Raw genomic sequence first — 18596 nt, 5'->3', positions numbered from 1 at the left:
TTTCTGTTTTTTTGTATTTTTGTATTTTTCTTTTTGTTTTTCTTTTCTTTTTCCCTCTATGTAAAAACCCTAATAAAAAACATAATAAAAAAACAACAACAGAAGTCACTTGCCTCTTTGTTGTTTTTAACCTTTACGGAAGGTCTGAAAGGCAAATCTTGCTGGGATTGTTTGCAGGAAGCCGGTAACTCAAATAAAAAGTGCTGACGGCAGGTGGGAGGGAGCCGATGGGAAACTCTTACCTGCAGCCCAAGGTTGATGAGGAAATGCAAGCAGCTTCAGTCCTGAGGAAAGTTTAATAATAATAATTAATAATAACAATAACAACTGATTTATAACTGAACTATAACTGAATTCCCATCAAGCTCCCTTTGCCTGCTGCAGCTCAAGTTCTGACACTGGACCAATGGCGAGAGTCGTGATATAAAACGGGGAAATTGGCGTGATTGGAAAGCATATGTAGGTGTGTTGTATTGGGGCTGCTGCTACAGTCTCCATTTAGAGAATAATCAGGCAAGAAAATGGGAAGACACAAGATCTACCCACCCGGGAAGAATGGCAGATGAAGTTGATGGACTACATGGAACTGTCGGAAATGACTGGCAGAATCCGAGACCAGGGAGAAGAGTCGGTGGAAGAAGACTGGAAAAAGTTTAAAGATTATTTACAGAAATACTGCAAAATTAATGAATGTTAAAAGAATGGTGGAATGAAGTTATATGGCTTTAGTAGAAATGTTATAAGGATTTAAGTATAAATAGATTAATAGAATATTATAGGTAAAATAAGGTTAGAATGTGTTAAGATAATTATAGGACAGAAAGGAAGATGGAAAGGAATTGCTGAAATAATTGATAGAAGTGGAATACGAAAAGGGAGGTGCGAGGAGGTCGGTGAAATAAATGAATGAAAGACAAGATATTGAAACTGTTTGAGTGTTTTAAACTGTTTTTGTTTGGTTTTGTTAGTTTAATGTGTTAGTGTTATGTAGTGTCTTTGTATTGTATTGTTCTTTTTTCTTTTTTCTTTTTGTTTTGTTTTGTAGTGTTTAAATTGTTCAAAAAGTAATAAATATTATTTTTAAAAAAAAAATCAGGCAAGAAAATGGGGTCTGCTAAGGGCAGACAGCTTCCTCCTTCTCAAAGGGTTATAATACATCTCAGGCTTGCAAAGTGAGGCCATTATTTTCCCTGTTGTGCGAATGGGGAACTGATGCTGATACAGAGTGGCTTTCCGGCAGCCTAGGCTATGCTGCCTCTCATTTGTCTGCTGGTGCCTCAAGCAGCAGTCCTGCATACGCTTTCAGGGACAGTAGCAAATTGAGAGAGATGCTAAGAGGAGTATGTAATCAGGGATCTTCTGGGACGCTGCTGTCCATTACCTGCTAGTCTCTGCCAGCTTTTCAGAGGAAGTACCATCTGTCTTCCAGTTTATCAACCTGTACGAGAACGGACAGCGGAACACCGACGGCGTCAGTGATCGAGCCATTGCAGAGGCGTGGCTCCAGCACAGCCTGCAGTTCCATTGCCTGTCAGCTCAGCTGAAGCCTCTGCTTGGGAACAAACAGTACACCAGGAAGTTCTATGCAGGTAAGATGAAACCCGTGCTCTTCCTCTTCTTTCTCGTGCCATTCTTCTTCTTTCTTGTACCCTGTGGTCTGCACTTGGCAGCCTGCAAACAAAAGGCAGCTTTCAGACAGACACAGGTGGCTTCTCTCTTCCTCCCCCTTCCCCAAAATTGAGGTTAAAGTCCCAGGCTGGCCATGCTGGCAAATGTTGTTTAAAGGATGTGGAAGGGTCATGGCTCACTGGTAGGTTGTCTGCCTTGCATGTGGAAGATTGCAATTTCAATCACCAGCATTTCCTCATAGGCCTGAAATTCTGTAGAGCAGGGGTAGGTAAACTAAGGCCTGGGGCCCAGATCCAGCCCAATCACATTCTAAATCTGGCCCATGGGCGGTCTGGGAATCAGCGTGTTTTTTCATGAGTAGAATGTGTCCTTTTATTTAAAATGCATCTCTGGGTTATTTGTGGGGCATAGCAATTCATTCATTCATCCCCCCCTCCGCAAAATAGTCCATCCCCCCAGAAGGTCTGAGGGACAGTGGACCGGCCCCCTGCTGAAAAAGTTTGCTGACCTCTGCTGTAGAGCCACTGCTGGGCATTGTAGACAATACTACAATACCGCCCGGGGATCTTTGGATAAAAGGGCAAAGGAAAAAGTCACGTCTGTTGCTCCTCAGAGTTTTTCATGTGCTCCTCTGGAGGTTTCCCAGGAAGGAATGTGCCTCTTAGGCTGAAAAAGGTTTCACATCCCTGGGGGGGGGGACACAAAGCAATGAGCTGTGCTGCCTCATCTATTGTTTCACATCATGTCTTTTGTAGCTGTTCTGTTGTATTGCTTTCACTTTATTAAAGCTGCTTCCTTATTTATCTGGCAGTTCATCAGTTTTCATATCCTCTTTTTGTGTTTCATATTCATGTTCTTTTAAACATGGATGACCTGGCTAAAATTGTTTTACTGAAGTGCAAATCCTCCGCCTAATATTTTTGTTTGATGTCTCATTTCGCTCTGTACATTATATATGTGCACATACAAATGCAAACTAATAAATAAGTCTGGAAAAGTAAGCAATAAACATGGGAAAATGCCAAAATACTATAACTGGCCTAAAAATATATATATAAAGAGCTTAACCAGTGACTCAAAAGGTAGTAAAAGAGGATTAGGCAATTCATGGGTGGCAAGGCTGTGTTCTAGCTCCCTTCTCATAATCAATATGTTCTTAAAACCAGTTACTAGGATTCCCCAGTGGAAAGAGTGCTGTTGTGCTCCTATCCTTTCTTGCAGTCTTCCCAAGAAGTATCAGGTTGCAGAACATTGGACTAGATGTGTTGCTAGCCTGATCTTGCTGGCTCTTCTTAGCTTCTCTGGCAGCCCATGGTATATCTGAATGTACGAACACGCTGTGTGAACAATCCTGTAGTGACCTCTCGTGATAGACACTTATGTGTTGTTCACTACTCTTGGGTTCTTTGGTTGGTCTGATCCTGTGGCCTGCAGGGAGGTTGAAACAGATTCTCTTTCTTCACTGTCTGGGGTGTGCTGAGGTTCCTGGGGCGAGAGGAAAGGAAAGCAGTTTCCCAAGCTGTAGGGACAGTGTATTGTCTTGTGCTTTCAGCTGTTGAGCTGCAGTCAATGATAGCAGCACATTTAGGCAGCACATGGCCTAAAAAGAGCTAGTGTAATATGGATAAGAGCACGTAATATGGATAACACTGAAAGTCAAGTACAGGATAGACATGGAAACCTCAAACTCCTGCACTAAAGATAAACACTTTTAGGTCACTAAATTTCTTTAGAAAAAGGCCTGCTTCTCAGTCAAGAAGGAAGTCTTCTCTGTTGGAGACCCAGGCTTAATTCTTGCTGAGCTATAACTATTTGATACCAAAAACGAACAAAAATCCGCATAGAATACTACAGCGTCAAAGACAAGGGTTCTAGTCTAGCCTTCTCCTGACATGCTGGTTTTCAGTGTGCAAGGGATATTTCCATTGCATGAGCCCTCACCTGCAGTCTGAAGTGGAGCAGGCTTACCACTTAAGTGAGAACTCGGCCTATGGGGCTCTGCTTTTATGGCAAAGAGTAGAAAGAATAAATGCCCAGGAACAAAGGAAGCTGCCCTTATACCACATCAGACTATTAATCCAGCTAGGCTAGAGTTAGCTGCTCTGACTGGGTGCCGTTCTTGCAAGGCCATCTGTAAAAGTCTTTCCTAGCCCTACTATCTGACATCCTTTTAACTGGGACTGAGCCTGGGACCTTCTGCATTCAAAGCATGTGATCTACTACTAGGTACAGTGGTACCTCGGGTTAAGTACTTAATTCGTTCCGGAGGTCCGTTCTTAACCTGAAACTGTTCTTAACCTGAAGCACCACTTTAGCTAATGGGGCCTCTTGCTCCTGCCATGCCACCGGAGCACGATTTTGCCACCGGAGCAAAGTTCTTAACCCGAGGTACTATTTCTGGATTAGCGGAGTCTGTAACCCGAGGTACCACTGTAATGGGCTCTTTCCTTTGGGCCTACTTCCTTAACTCCCAAACCCTTTCTGGTGTTTTTTTGTATCCTCAGCCCCCGCATGCTTATGATCACAGCCTGTTGATACAAAGCCTTAAGTGTGTAGAGCTTGTACCATGAAGGCTGGGGAGGAGGGGGGTCCCTTGTCCTAATTGGCATGCCATGAAGGGAGACATTCAAGAGGCCTTTGTTGTTGTAACACAGCTGCAGAGTCTGTTTCTGCAATTCTTCTGTTGAGATGGAGTGTCCATGGGTGATGCAACTGTTGAGGAACATACTAGGGGACTGTTCCTGCAAAGGTAGCTTCTTCCACGGCTGTGTCTAATTGTAGGAACTCTCTGGTGACAGATGCGGCACGAGAATCATTTACACAGAAACCCATCCCTGCTGCACTGCAGTGCAAACTACTAAGTTGTGGAGAAGGCAAGCCTAGAACTCTCCTGCTTGACACAATGGGTTTCCAGTGTGCAGGGAAGCTGCATCAGCAGGGCTTGGACTCTATGACACCTGACCTGGCCAACTCCCTGATTGTATGTCAACTGGGAAGTGCTAAGTGAGTGAAAAGCGGAGGATACTTGTCCCAACACCTTCATTTAGGTGGCTGTCTGATCTATAACTTGCAAGAGGTTTCTGAAGACTGCTGCGCAACCATAGAAATCTTTTCCCTGTGAATTCATTGGGCATTGAATGCTTTCTGAGAAGGACTGTAAAAAAAAAAAAAAAAGGACTGTAAGACAGTCAAGTTTGAGTTTTAGTAGTTCAGGGCTACTTTCTTTTTTATTAAAGTCTTCAGTATTTTTACTGGGGATCCTTTTATTTTTGGTTTTTATTTGACTTTTTTTTTTTATTGCTCAGCACGCTTGGGGAAGAATAGAAAGCTAAATAACACATAGCTTGTAGGAAGTCCCTTCCTTCCTTCCTTCCTTCCTTCCTTCCTTCCTTCCTTCCTTCCTTCTGAAAGTCCCTTGGGTACTTCCTCTCCCCTCTCTTCTGTAGCATGAAGCCCAGAGGACTGGACATTAGGAATGCAAATACTGTATGCTTCACCATGTAAAGGAACAATAATCCAATACTATTGTATTTTAATATTCTGTTGGAAGCTGCCCAGAATGGCTGGGGAAACCCAGCCAGATGGGCGTGGTATAAAAAAATTATTATTATTATTACAGTGGTACCTCGGGTTACATACGCTTCAGGTTACATACGCTTCAGGTTACAGACTTCGCTAACCCAGAAATAGTGCTTCAGGTTAAGAACTTTCCTTCAGGATGACAACAGAAATTGTGCTCCGGTGACGCAGCACAGCAGGAGGCCCCATTAGCTAAAGTGGTGCTTCAGGTTAAGAACAGTTTCAGGTTAATTACGGACCTCCGGGATGAATTAAGTATTTAACATGAGGCACCACTGTATTATTATTATTATTATTATTATTATTATTATTAATTATATCAGCCTGACTTCCTTTTTCCTTTTTCCCCCCTTTTTGCAGACTCAGCATTCCTGCTCAGTGATGCTCATGTGACAGCCATGTTACAGTGCTTGGAGGCTGTCGAACAGAACAACCCCCGGCTGCTAGCTCAGATAGATGCATCTATGGTGAGAAGGGTCCTCACTGCTTCTTGTTTGTGTCCCCTCCCCTTTTGCTCATTGCTTCCCTCCTCCCAGATGCTGCTCTGCTGTTGTCCTGCACACAATATCTCATTCAGGAGCAAGCAGGGGACTCTTGAAGAAGTGCCTTGACTGCTTGACCCCAGAGGTTAAAGGCCCCAGAGCATTTGCTGTAGCTCTGCAAAATGGCTGGTCAGGAGGAAATTGCTCAGCCAGCTATATCTGTGAGAAGGCAGACTGCAGTGCTGGTTCAGAAGCATCTGTCAGGTAGACTGGACCCTGGGGGATTTTCTCCATTGCTTCAGGGTTTGTTATTAGTTGCTCCACTTAGCTTCCAGGCCTGCTTTCAGAAAGAGCCATTCCTGAAGCCACAGGGGATAAGACATGAGGAAATTACTGGGCTACTTCTAAAGAATAGCTGTCAGTGAAATAGCTGCTGGGGAAGTTGTGGGTGACTCTTCTTTCTTGGAGGTTTGAAAAGAAGCTTGGCCAGGGATCAGTGAATCTGCTTTAGCTATGTCACCTTGGAGCAGATGTTGGGTTTAATGAGTGGCTTTCTATGGTGCCAGAAGTCAAGTGGGAGTTCCTCAATAAGATGATCAGCAGCGGTTCGCAAACTTCTCTGAAACGCTGCTTGCCCACCTTTCCCTGCAACACAGAGCTTTCTTAGGGCAACGCTTAACATGGGACAACAGTGTTGGTGACTCACAGCTGACATGTTAGTGCCCCTAGAATGTGCCCTCTGCAACACCCAGGGATTCCACGGCAGCTGATCTGGGGTTCACGGGCTAGCTAGCTAGCTAGCTAAATGAATGAATGAATGAATGAATGAATGTGGACCCTGTTACTTGAATATGGATTGATTCAGATAATCCACTGCATTCCTTCCATTTCTGGTTCTATAGCTCTACTTCCTTGTGTATTCCTTGTGCATTAACTAGGTCCTTCTTTCAGTTTGCCAGGAAGAGCGAGTCCTCTGTGCCTGTGACCAAGAGCCAAAGTCTCACAGCGCTTCCTGGATCCATATGTACCCCTCCAGCTGAATGCACGACCCACCGGTATTTTGGCTCCTTCTCAGGTCTTTACTCCGCCTCTGCCAGCATTCAAGGTGAAAGCTCTAGCACCTCAAAGTGCAGTAGTTTAGGCTGTGTTTTTCTGTTGCCATTTCTGTTTCTTAAAATACTCAAGTCCCTGCTTCCCCTTCTTTCCCCACCTCTTTCCAGACAGGAGACCTTCAAACACTTGGGTTTGCAGTGGCACCAGCCAGCCTCAGGAAAACTCCCAGTGTGCCTCATCTCATTGGCAGCCGGAGGGCAGGTCCCCCCAGTGGCAAGCCCCTCCTCTCCCACACCTCACCGTCTCCCCCCTGAAAGATGCCTCCCTTCCTGGCGAGATGAGTGCCAGCACCTCAGCCAATGATGACTCGTGGGCAGCCAGCCAGGATGACACAGACGGGCCAGAATACCTGGCGATTGGGAACCTGGGCCGGCAGAGTCGGGCTTGTGGTAGCCCAGCCCAGTCCGGCACGTCCACTAGCAACAGTGCTGAGAGCAGCACCTCCAACCTGTTTTCGTCCAGCAGCTCCCAAAAGCAATCCGTTTCCTCCTTGGGAGAGCAGGGAGCAAGTGGCGGCAGCAGCAGCAGCCGAGGGATGAGCCTCTTCCGTAGGTCCAGCTTCTCAGAGGGTCAGACGGCAGCTTCCTATGGGGGGCTCAAGAGGAGCCATGTACGCTCCCATTCAGACACCAACGTGGCCTCTGGGAAAACTCACGGTAAGGTGTGGGCAAAAGAGTTGGATATTTTATGACTGCTGCTGTTGAGCACAGACTCAGCTGCCTCTGGGAAAACTTTCAACTTCTGTAATGGTCCCTGCCCACTTAACAGAAAAGACAGGATTTGCATGAAAGGTGTTACAATGAATGAATAGCAGAAATGATGTACAAGGCAGCTAAGCCCTACCCTCCCACCCATACTTGCTATAGCTCAGCCTTTTGCAGCGGTGGGGGTGGGGGGAGATCTCTTTGGTTGGTTCCATGGGCCAGGTCCTTATCAGAATCGGCTTTGTGGGCCAAATTTGATGGATGTTCAGAACCACCCACCTGTCAAAATCCCTAGCAGGAGCGATGTCAAAATGGAGGTGAGGGCAGGTGTTTCACGAAGCGTTTTTGTAAACCACTCTGAAGTGCCTCACACCCACCTTTCAACCTAGCTCCGACTCCAAAGAGCAAAAGGCTAAGGTGATCAGCGGAGATTAAATCCTGCTTCCTTGGCTGCAGGATCCTGTTCCCTGCTTGGAACAGGGTGTGCAGCCAACGTAGCATCAAACCCTATTCCCCTGCCCATCAGCTGACATCATCAGGGGTGTCAGCTGATGGGCAGGGGTGCGTGGCTTGAGAGAAAATTGTTTTGTGAGCCAAACTGGATTGATCTATGTTGTGGGTGGCACATAGTAATCCCTTCTCATGGGAACAGAGGAAGTTGCCTTACATTGACTCAGACTATTGGTCCATCAGTAATGTCTACATACTGATTGACAGCTCTCCAGGGTTTCTTATGGGGGGTTTCTCCAAGCCCTACATCTGCATGCAAAGCAGAGGTTGTACCACTGAACTGGTGTCCTTCCTATGGTGTTGTATTAAAGACTAACTCTGAACTGAGTTTTGAAAGGCTTTGTTAAAGAAGCAGGTCTTGAGGGGGAAGCTAGAAATTTGGTGAACAGAAAGTTGCAGCTGTGTGGCACTTCTCAATATCTTTTAAAATCCCCCCCCCTCCTTGTCCCACTTTGCCCCCGTCAGTCAACCTGTTTCACCTTTCCCTTTGATTTGTTACATACTTCATAGATGGTCTTAGGGGAGCAGGTAGAAGGAGATCAAGCTGGGAAGATGAGCTGTTATAAGTATCTATCAGAGAAAAACAGATGAAAACAGAGAAAAACCAAAGCAAGTGGTCAAAATTCATGGCTGAATAATCCATATTTCATGAACCCACTGTTGCCCGTGTCTGCCAGTCACCCTCATCTCCTGTGATGCCCCTTCTCAAATGCTTTCCTTGGCTGCCTTCCCATCCCCTTTCATTTCCAGCAGAAATTCCTTGGCTCTCCTGCCTCTAAAGCTGGCCACAGCCTTGCTATTCCCTTGGTTTCCTTTACAGAGCTGTCTGTGACTTTGGTCTTCTAACCACAGCTGTGTGATGATCTTCTAACACAACTTTGCCTGTTCTCTTTTCCCACCCTTCAGTTAGAATAATAGAATCATAGACTTGTAGAGCTGGAATGTACCCTGAGGATCATCTAGTCCAACCCCCTGCAATGCAGGAATATGCAGCTGTCCCTTATGGGGATCGAAGCTGCAACCTTGGCATTATCAGCACCATGCTCTAACCAACTGAGCCATCCAGTTGTGGAATTCCCTCTCTGGACAAGTACAAAACGCTATCTCTCTCCCTTCTTTCACATCCCCCCTCAAAACCTCCCTTTCCCCCCTGTGCAACATTTGTTTTAACCTTTTAATCCCTGCCCTCAGTTGCAACCACACCTGAGTACAGGTAATTGCACTTGGTCACATTTGCTTGCTTCTCTCTCCCTCTTGACTTTCTGGCCGGCATTTGGATTGTAGGCTCCTTGGAGACAGAGCCCCTCTCACTTGCTCAAGAAATCCTGCAAAGTGCTATGTACACTTAGGCTGCAGAAATAACAAATTGTTTGTCAAACTTCCTTCTCCGCACAGCATTCATATAGTTGCTGATGTAGCCATGGAGATGCAGAGTCACATTGGTAGCCTTTTGTTGAGCTGCTGACCCCTCTCCAGAAATCTATCATGCTACACAAAACACCATTATTCTTTCTACCACTCAGCCAGTAGTATTTTAACTTTGCCCACATCTAGAAATGCACTTCTCGAGACAGTGAATATCATGCTGAGAAAGGGATTGTAAAGATTCCTGCTACAAGCAGCAAGGCGCATTCATAGGCATGGTACCCTCAGTTAATTTACACACACGATGGCAGGCCCAATTCCTTGACCCCTGCTCTGTGACCGCTGGAAATAAATAAAATCATACCAGCAAATAGCATAAGAGAGCTGGAGAGTCCTTGTGGCTTGTGAGGGGACCCTCCCCAAAGCCTGAAGAGGATGTCAATGAGGGCAGAGGAAGCTCTGAAGAGACCTGAGGTGCAGCAGGGCTTTGTTTAGGCTGCTCAGCCTCCCCACTTAATAGCTGACATGTGGGGTAGCGCAGCAGCAACTGCTTCTGCTTTCTTATGCATCCTCCATCCAGCCCCAGAGCTTTAATTCTAGATATTTTGGTCTGGATTGGAGAAAGAGCAGGGGGAAATAGGCATTTAGAAGCTTTTTAGAGGGTGCTTCCCAATTTACACGATTTCACTTATGTGCACAGGGGCCCAGAACTATATACAGGAGAACGCCTGTACTATGCTTAGCATAGGTGTTAAGCCCACACTAATTAGCTGCTCCTATGCTCAAAATTCTGCAAGATGGACCCACAGAGCCTGACCTGCCAACCTGGAGGCCACCACCAGTGTCATGCACTTGATTCCTGCAGTGGCTGCAACGTCGCTAGTCTTGGTCACCGTGCTTCTTTATAATAATCTGCATGAGCATATTGGTGAGATTGTGTGGGGCTGCTGGAAAAAGGATAATGCTGAGGCCAACAGCAGCCACAGCAAGCGGCAAAGAAAAAGGGAATTACAATTGGGCAGAAGAACTTGGTGAACCTGAAATGACTGATAGCTCCTTTTTTTTTAAGAAAATGACTCTAAAGTTGGGGTCCCAAACATGGCACTCATTAACACCATGGCTCCTTGGATTCAATTGTTGTTTTTGCTTTTTGTTTTAAATGGTGCTTTGGACAGTTGCCTTTTTTGCAGGGGTGGGGGTGGTTGCTTTTTTGGGAGTATAGGTGTTTTGCCTGGTTTTGGTGGGGGAGGGATTCAGGTACCCACGACAGTTTCTTAGATTCTCAAGTGTGCCCCTGGGCCCCCCAAATTTGGGGCCTTGTTTTGGGATCTCTACACTGTTGTATTGTTCATGGTATGGGCAATGGCAGAACCTTTTGGAGGTCTTTAAAGGGAGAACAAATACAAAGTCTCCAAAGTGTGGCAGACAGGATTCTGCCTTGGTAAGTAACTTTCCTCTCTCTTTTTCTCTCTCTTCCTTCACGCTCCCTTTTCTGCTTTGCTGCCTGTCCTTAGGGGGGCACAGAGATATCAGCATTATAATAGAAGATCCTGTTGCAGGTTTGGGAGCCAGCACATTGCAAACCCCTTCATCAGCATCTTCTGCACTGACTGCAAGGTCTTTGTAAAATAGAAACCCTCTGGTGTCAACCTCAAGAAGCCTCCAACAACAGGAGCATTTTGATTTGTAACATTTCTTTTCGCCCCGTAATGAAGGTTCTCTGGGCGACAAAAGAGTTGTTTTTTTAAACTATTCTTGTTGGCCCATTGTTGGTTACTGGGCTTTCTTCTCCAAGGTGAGCAAGCTCAGAGGTCTACCTGCCTAGTTTTTAAGGTGTGGTAGCAAGGAGATTCATTCCTGGTGGCTTTTGGCCTGAATTCAGGGCACTATGTACATACAGGCCTTCCTTACTTGAAGCTACTCGGTGCTACTCAGTGTGTGGGTTCTTGTGAAAGGGTCTTGGGGGAGTGTTTTGTGTCCTGCAGTTAATCATTTTGACCCAAGAAGCCACCATTGCTGAGTTTTTTGGCATGCTCTGAGATGTCCAAGTGCAAAGATCATGGCTTTCCTCTTCTTGCTGCAACCCATATGGCAAAGCTTTTTGATAAAGAGATTTTGGTCTGCGTTCGGAGCTTTGTCAAAATTGGTTATGATGCCAAAAGCGTCCATTTATAGAGTGGTTCTACCCAGTCTAAACAGCTCCGCAAGGACTGCCTCATTTGTTGTATTTTTCCTAGATGAGGAAGACTTCCCTGTAGCTTATATTGGACAGTGTTATTTCACATTGCATAGCTGTCACATGCGGGTTCTGCATTGCTTCCTACGTGGACGTGCATTTCATATTGGGGGGGGGGGCAGGCAGGAATATAACCTATGAAGTGGCCCTAAATTGGGCCTGACCTTCTGAGCTATTGAAGTTGACACCAGTGCCTCCCTTGCCTTGTTCAACCCTCTCCTTTGCCATTGCATGTTCTGGATGTACACGCTCTCAAATGTTGATTTCCCTCCATCACCTTCTTTCCGTGCCATTATCAGCTGGGATAAAGCACTAAAACCAGCTGCGGTCCTGTTCAGCCTTCGCTGCCCCTGGAACTTCAGTTGTTGGGGGAGGTCAAGCCCACGCTCTGGCCTAAGTGATGCAAGCCTTTCCCTATAGTAGCTGTTTCTCAGAGGTTGCCTTGTTCCTAAACTTGAAATCTAGGTCAGGACAGACTTCTGTGTGTGGTCAGGAAGCTGGAGAACGGCCACTGTGGACAAGGCCTTGTGACCTGGTCCAGAGTTTCAGCAGTGACTTCATAGGAATGTTTCAAGAAGGGATAACCACCATAGTATGCATGTAAGTTGATTTCATAGTGGTGCAACAGTCTAAGAAACAAGGATAGTTACGTTAAAAAACCCAAAAAAACCTGAATTATCCAGGTGAAATGTAACTGATGGTCACGCTTCTCTTTCTGTATTGGCATAACCCTCCTCCTCAATGCCAAGCCTAGATAAAAAGATCTTGAGCTTTTGAGCTGTGCTTTGCCTTTGAGTCTCCAAGGGTAGCAAGAGGCGGGAGTTACTGGTAGGCACTGGTGATCCCCAGGAACATTTAGTTTCAGAAATGGTAATGTAACGTGGCCATGTGGGTGAAGGTGGCCCCTGGTATGTTGAGCCCAAACCATTCAGCACTTTATAGATGTAAAACAGCATAGTTTAATTGTGCGCCAAGGATTCAGTGCATATTTTGGAGCGGCCTTCATAGTAAGTAGCTGAAGCTTCTGGAGAATCATCAAGCCAAGCTTTGCAACAGAGTGCTTTACGGTGGTCTCACAGGAAAGCTTTTATTATGGCAGTCAGTAGACAAAAACTTGCCTATGTTTGCCTAGGGGAGTGATGGGGAACCTGTCAGCTGCTGCTGAACTCCCAACATCCCTAATCATGGATCAGGCTAGCAGAGACTGATGGAATCTCGTCTCCTAAATACACTGGAGGGCCACAAGTTAAATTGGGATACTGAACCTGACTCTCCCCAAGATCCAATCCTGACATCTATTGGCACCAGTTGTGAAGGCAGATCTAGACTAGCTTGTTAGAATACCCCCCTGCTTGAACACATGCATGATTTCTGCTCCTGTCCATGAAAGTTCACCCCACAGCCTGCCTGCCTTCAATGGTTCCTTCTGGGCTCCTGTTTGCCCTTCCATCTTGTTGACTTTATTTTTTTCATATATTTCACGATGTATCACTTTGTCCATTCAATTCAGTTCATGCCCCGCCCTGTGGCTCGTTCTGATCATGGCGATTGACTCCATCTTTCTTTATATTATCCCTAGAGTCCAGTGGAGACATTTCCAGGTTCCAAGGCAGCATGTCCTGCTCAATGCAGAGCAGCCAGATGAGCACCCCTGGATCTGTTTACATGGAATACGGTGAGCACTGTAGGGCTTTTGTTGGGTTATTTTTTGCCTGTTTCTCAGCTCTCCTTTGGAGTTGGGCATCAGCATGGTGTGTGAGCCTTTTCCAGTTTTTGATGCAGGTTTTTGCTGTGCCCCTCCAGCTTTAAATGGCCTTCAGCGGGGGTAGCCAGTGTGGTGCACCCCCCCCCATTTGTCATTAGACTACAACTCCCATCATCCCTGACCATTTGCCATGCTGGCTGGAGCTGATGGAAGTTGGAGTCCAACAAAATCTGGAAGGTACCACATTGGCTACCCAAGGCCTATTGACGACAGAGAAGCAGGAGCTAGAGCCAGCACAGACCTTGCGAGGTTTTCCAAATGACTTTGCATCTTCCACCATTCCCAAAGGATTCTGACTGCCCTAGTCCTGCGTGAGCCACCCCTTGACAAAGTTCATAGGAATGGAACAGTAATTTTCCTTTAACTTTTCTTTCTCCATCAGATACCGGGCAATATCTAAGCTCTGGGGAAGGGATGTTCCGGAGGCCATCAGAAGGCCAGTCTCTGATAAGTTACTTGTCTGAGCAAGATTTTGGCAGCTGTGCAGACTTGGAAAAGGTAGGCAATAGGAGAAGTGAAATGTGAGATTAGCAGGGAGCTTGCATGAAATAGTGAGAGAAAAACACAGAGAGCAGTGACTCCCAGGATATATGGCCAGTGCCTGGGCGGGTGTGTAGCTGCCTGGGAACCATATATATATGCTTGGGGTCTCTTGCTTGTCTAAGATGACAGGAATGTCTTTGGCACTCAATTATTTCAGGCAGTATCAATTCCTTACACCTCATAAGATTCCTGATAGGGTGAGGAAGGGCTGCAGACCATCTCGGTCATCTGATCCCCAAGGCCTTTCTATTCCTGTTAGGTCGATAAGCTGGCTGAAGTCCAGCAGTATTGAAATGTAAGCTGGAGAGAGGATAGTGATCACTTTCTTTGTGGTCCAAAGTATCTATTTATGTGATACAGGCAATTAAGGGAAGGGCTGACAATAAAATCATCAACACTAGCCGCCAAGTTAGCAGTGTTTTAAACATGCCCTCTTTTTAAGGATCCTCGTGAAAAATATTTCTCAGGGTTTAATGTCGGGAATAATTTTATTTCTCTTGGTTTATTTTCTGAGAACTATGTGTTCTGTGTGTTTCCTTATTTGCATTGGCAGACAGGAAACTTAACTTTGTGGCTCACTTTTGAATGTTCCATTTGGTTTTGTTATGACTTTGAGCTAAACAGTAAAATTGTTACTAATGCGGTTGATAGAAAAGTTCTGGCCTTGGCAATTTTTTTTAATGCAACATTTAAAAACACACACCCCAAACCATAAGGGCTAGAAAAATATTTGGGAGTGGGTTGGTGGAAATGAAGCAAGCCACAGATTTCTGTGCATGTCCATATTCTACAACAGTGTAGATTTTGCACAGGGCTGCCAAAGTTTTTGTTTTTGTTTTTTTGTACCGGGCTTGAGTATTGAAAGATATTTAGACAGCTGTCATGCAACCTATCCCACCCCCCTGCAAGCCCATTGTCTCTTTCTCTAGAGAACGGCTCCCTCCTTTTGAGTCTTGTGCAAAACTTAACTCTGCTGCTTCTCCTCTTCCCTTCACCCCAGGAAAATGCTCACTTCAGCATCTGCGAGTCGCTCATTGCTGCCATTGAGCTGATGAAGTGCAACATGACGAACAGGCAGCTGGAAGAGGAGGAGGAGGACAGCGACAAGGAGATCCAGGAGCTCAAACAGAAAATCCGCATCCGCCGACAACAGATCAGGACGCGGCACCTGCACCCAGCGTACCCGGAGATCGGCTCAGACAGTGGGTGCTTCCTTCCAGCTCTTCCTTTTGCTGTGTTGAAGGCTTCTTTGGGGATTTAAGTGACTGTGGATCCCTGAGGCTATTTCCAAGGGGGCAGATCCCGGATAGTGCCACAGCTTGATATCCTCTTGCCAAAGAAACCTTTATTCTTGTGCCAATTCAGCAAGATTCATGGATGGCCTTCTGCTTCTTATCATGTCAGAGCATGAATGAGTTGCGCAGAAGCTTTCCTTCCTGACCCCTGGAAGTCCAGGTGTTGTTTTTCAGGATCTATCCTTGGTAATAATAATAATAATAATAATAATAATAATAATAATAATAATAATAATAATTTTTTATTTATACCCCGCCCTCCCCAGCCAAGGCCGGGCTCAGAGCGGCTTACAAGCAATAATAAAAACAAGATGAATGATTACAACTTAAAAACAAAAGTAAAATACAACATTAAAATAATGGAACATTAAAATATTAAAATGTAGCCTCATCGCAGGAGGAGAAGGAAAAGAAAAAAGAAAGAGAGGGAGGGAGGGAATCAAATTGGCTCCAAGCCAAAGGCCAGGTGGAACAACTCTGTCTTACAGGCCCTGCGGAAAGAAATCAGATCCTGCAGGGCCCTGGTCTCATGAGGCAGAGCGTTCCACCAGGCCGGAGCCAGAGTTGAAAAGGCCCTGGCTCTGGTTGAAGCCAATCTAACTTCCTTAGGGCCTGGGACCACTAGGGTGTTGTTATTTATGGACCTTGAGGCTCTCCGTGGGGCAGGCTCTCCGTGGTAGAAGCTGGCAACGAAAAGGAGATAGAAATGAGACTCCTGGGGCGAGGAGTGCGTGCGACTAATGTCTATGTTCCATACCAAATTCCACCCCAGTGTAGTGCAGATTACAGCTTTGTTTGTGTGTGCAGCACCTGAGGATCACAAAACACCTAGAGGGTTTAGCCTTGCCTTTTAGTTTTGTCCTAGGAGTCAATGGCTGGAGCAGGAAGTGGCTGGAGGAGGAAGTGGCCTGCTGGAAATCTAACTCTCCCCCACTCAGGGCATCCTTGCTTCCTTCATCTCCTTTTTAAAGAAGTCAGCAAGGAGGCTCATGGTAAAAGATTCATGTGAATGAGGATGAAAGGAGGCAGTCTGATAAGATGGAAAAGGCTTTACGTGCATTTCAGGCAGAAAGAGAAACTTTTTTCTCTGGGACTTACTCAGAAGGAACTGGTCAATCCAAGCAGGCAAGAAGACCTATACATGGGCCATGCTGATCTCGTACTCTGCAGGTTTAGCCCTGCACTCTTCTCAGCTGGCACTTAAGTTGAGCTCTGTCCTGTTGCAATAGAAATAAACGTTGGGACCCTCCTGGATGCTGGACTTGAAAATAGTTTCCTTAGTTCTGTGGTTTATTTAAAAGGTGGTTCCGCACTTGGATAACAAACAAAGTGGTGTAGAAGTGAATTCTTACCACATATGTATCCTGGATTACCCCAAGACGAAGCTGTTTTGGATAATAATAGTAATAGTAATAATAGTAATAATAGTAATAATAATAATAATAATAATGATGATAATAATAAAAATATATATTATTTATACCCCGCCCATCTGGCTGAGTTTCCCCAGCCACTCTGGGCGGCTTCCAATCGAGTGTTAAAAACAATACAGCATTAAATATTAAAAACTTCCCTAAACAGGGCTGCCTTCAGATGTCTTTTAAAGAGAAGATAGCTGCTTATTTCCTTCACATCTGAAGTGAGGGAGTTCCACAGGGCGGGCGCCACTATCGAGAAGGCCCTCTGCCTGGTTCCCTGTAACCTCCCTTCTCGCAATGAGGGAACCGCTAGAAGGCCCTTGGCGCTGGATCTCAGTGTCCGGGCTGAACAATGGGGGTGGAGACGCTCCTTCAGGTATATAGGACCGAGGTATACAGGATCCAAACCAATAGAGCTTCTGTGGTTGCCTAAGGGTGTGTGTGTATTTAGTTTGGCTTATTGTCTTGAGGGCTGCCTGATTATTAGGATGTGTATCAGTTGTGAAATGGGCAAGTGTCTAATCATTTGCATACTTCATTAACATGCAGGTATTTATTAAAAAGATGGCCCTAAGTTTTTGTGCTTCTGGTTTATCTGTATTTATAGTCTCAGCATAAGAGGTTCTGTGAATTATTTGAGAGCCCCTAGTTACCCACAGGCACTTCCTTTCCCCTTGTTTCAGCACTGGGCTAAACTTTTGATCATGCAAAACTCATCAATGAGGTGACTTGAGTGAAGAGAGAGAACTTTCTCCTGCAACGTCTATGATTCCTTTTTAAAACACCTAAACCTTTACTGAGCATTGTGCACAGATTTTAAAAGAAGGCAGTCCTTGCCCGCAGGAACTAATAGACATGGTACAAGAGGCGAAAGGGATGGAGAAGGAAACAAGTGAAGTCATGTGCTGCTTCTTATTGTGCTTACAATTGCCAGCTTGAATTAATGTTCTGGCCAAGGGTGATGGGAACCGTAGTCCAAAGCATGGAGGCTGCCAGGCTGGCCAAGGCTGAACCAGACAGATTCTGACATGCACTGGGGTCTTTCTTTTTCTGCCACTGTTCTCCCAGGTCTTATGGCAACAGACAGTGGATCCCACTTCAGCTCCCGGGACTCGACACACTTGTCTGACTCAGGTTCAGCAGAAGAGGTTGACGAGTATGAGATTAGAGGTAAGATGTAATTGGTATAATGAGCCTCATGCATACGAAGCTCCCTTATACGGGGACAGTTGGTCCATCTGACCCAAGATTGTTTGCCCAGGTTGACAGTAGCTCTCCAAGCTCTTGGCAAAAATGCTTCCCGGCACAAGTCTGCGATCCTTTTTAACTGCAGATTTCAGGGACCGAACCTGGGACCTTCTCAGCAGGACTCTGTGTGCGACTCTGAAGACAATAATCTTTGCCTGCATTGTCCAGCTCTTAAAATGGGAGTGACACAGTTCTCTAGTATCGGAACAGTAGGCACAACAGGAATGGAAAAGCACAGACGTGGGAGGATAATCATGATTATCATTTGCTAGTCTGTAGGCTTGAAAGTGTCCTTGCTGATCGGTCCTTCCAGTGAAGATGCAAATTTGAAGGCTGTTACAATGGGAGGAGGCTTGCTTATTCCAACATGAAGCTTACTGTTTGAATCTTCTCCAAAGGCTTGTTCGCATGGCAGAATCGGACCGGCTTTTGAAAGGAAAGATCAGTTCTGAATTTTAAAAATGGGAAGGAGGAGGAGGTACTTGCACTTGGAACAGCCAAAGCTAGTTGGGCAGAATGCAGGATCAGTCCCAGTGCACATATTACCAGGGCTGGAGACCACAGTGTGTGTGGAGTTTGGCCATTAGGGAAGGGAGGCAATCCTTATTCTGCCTGTACATGATTGCCCTGCTCCTGCCAAAGAAGAGCATGGCAGAGAAACCAGCCCAGCAAACAGTCTTACAAAAGTAGACTAGAGTCGCCTGGGTGA

General features: G+C 45.7%; 1 protein-coding gene across 5 annotated transcripts in view; it reads left to right on the top strand.

Annotated features, from left to right (window-relative positions):
* The window catches only part of RUBCN (rubicon autophagy regulator), a 50706-nt gene that overhangs the window by 15996 nt on the left and 16114 nt on the right, over window positions 1–18596 (top strand). For 3 of the 5 annotated variants that reach the window (XR_014511719.1, XM_083441996.1, XM_083441998.1), the window contains exons 4-11: window positions 1430–1589; window positions 5569–5675; window positions 6642–6795; window positions 6911–7459; window positions 13198–13293; window positions 13766–13881; window positions 14927–15128; window positions 17708–17809. Coding sequence is in view for 4 of the 5 variants with exons in the window: in XM_083441996.1 (XP_083298122.1) it covers window positions 1430–1589; window positions 5569–5675; window positions 6642–6795; window positions 6911–7459; window positions 13198–13293; window positions 13766–13881; window positions 14927–15128; window positions 17708–17809 (1486 nt within the window). In the remaining variant the exon portion in view is untranslated. Of the gene's footprint in view, window positions 1–1429; window positions 1590–5568; window positions 5676–6641; window positions 6796–6910; window positions 7460–10896; window positions 10942–13197; window positions 13294–13765; window positions 13882–14926; window positions 15129–17707; window positions 17810–18596 lie in introns of all 5 variants that reach the window. The other 2 variants (XM_083441997.1, XM_083441995.1) reach the window with 1 other exon arrangement.

Source organism: Podarcis tiliguerta, assembly GCF_965153285.1.
Source record: "Podarcis tiliguerta genome assembly, chromosome: 5".
Taxonomy (NCBI): Eukaryota; Metazoa; Chordata; class Lepidosauria; order Squamata; family Lacertidae; genus Podarcis; species Podarcis tiliguerta.
The sequence above is the reverse complement of the archived record's forward strand: the minus strand, read 5'-3'. Positions and strand labels throughout refer to the sequence as shown.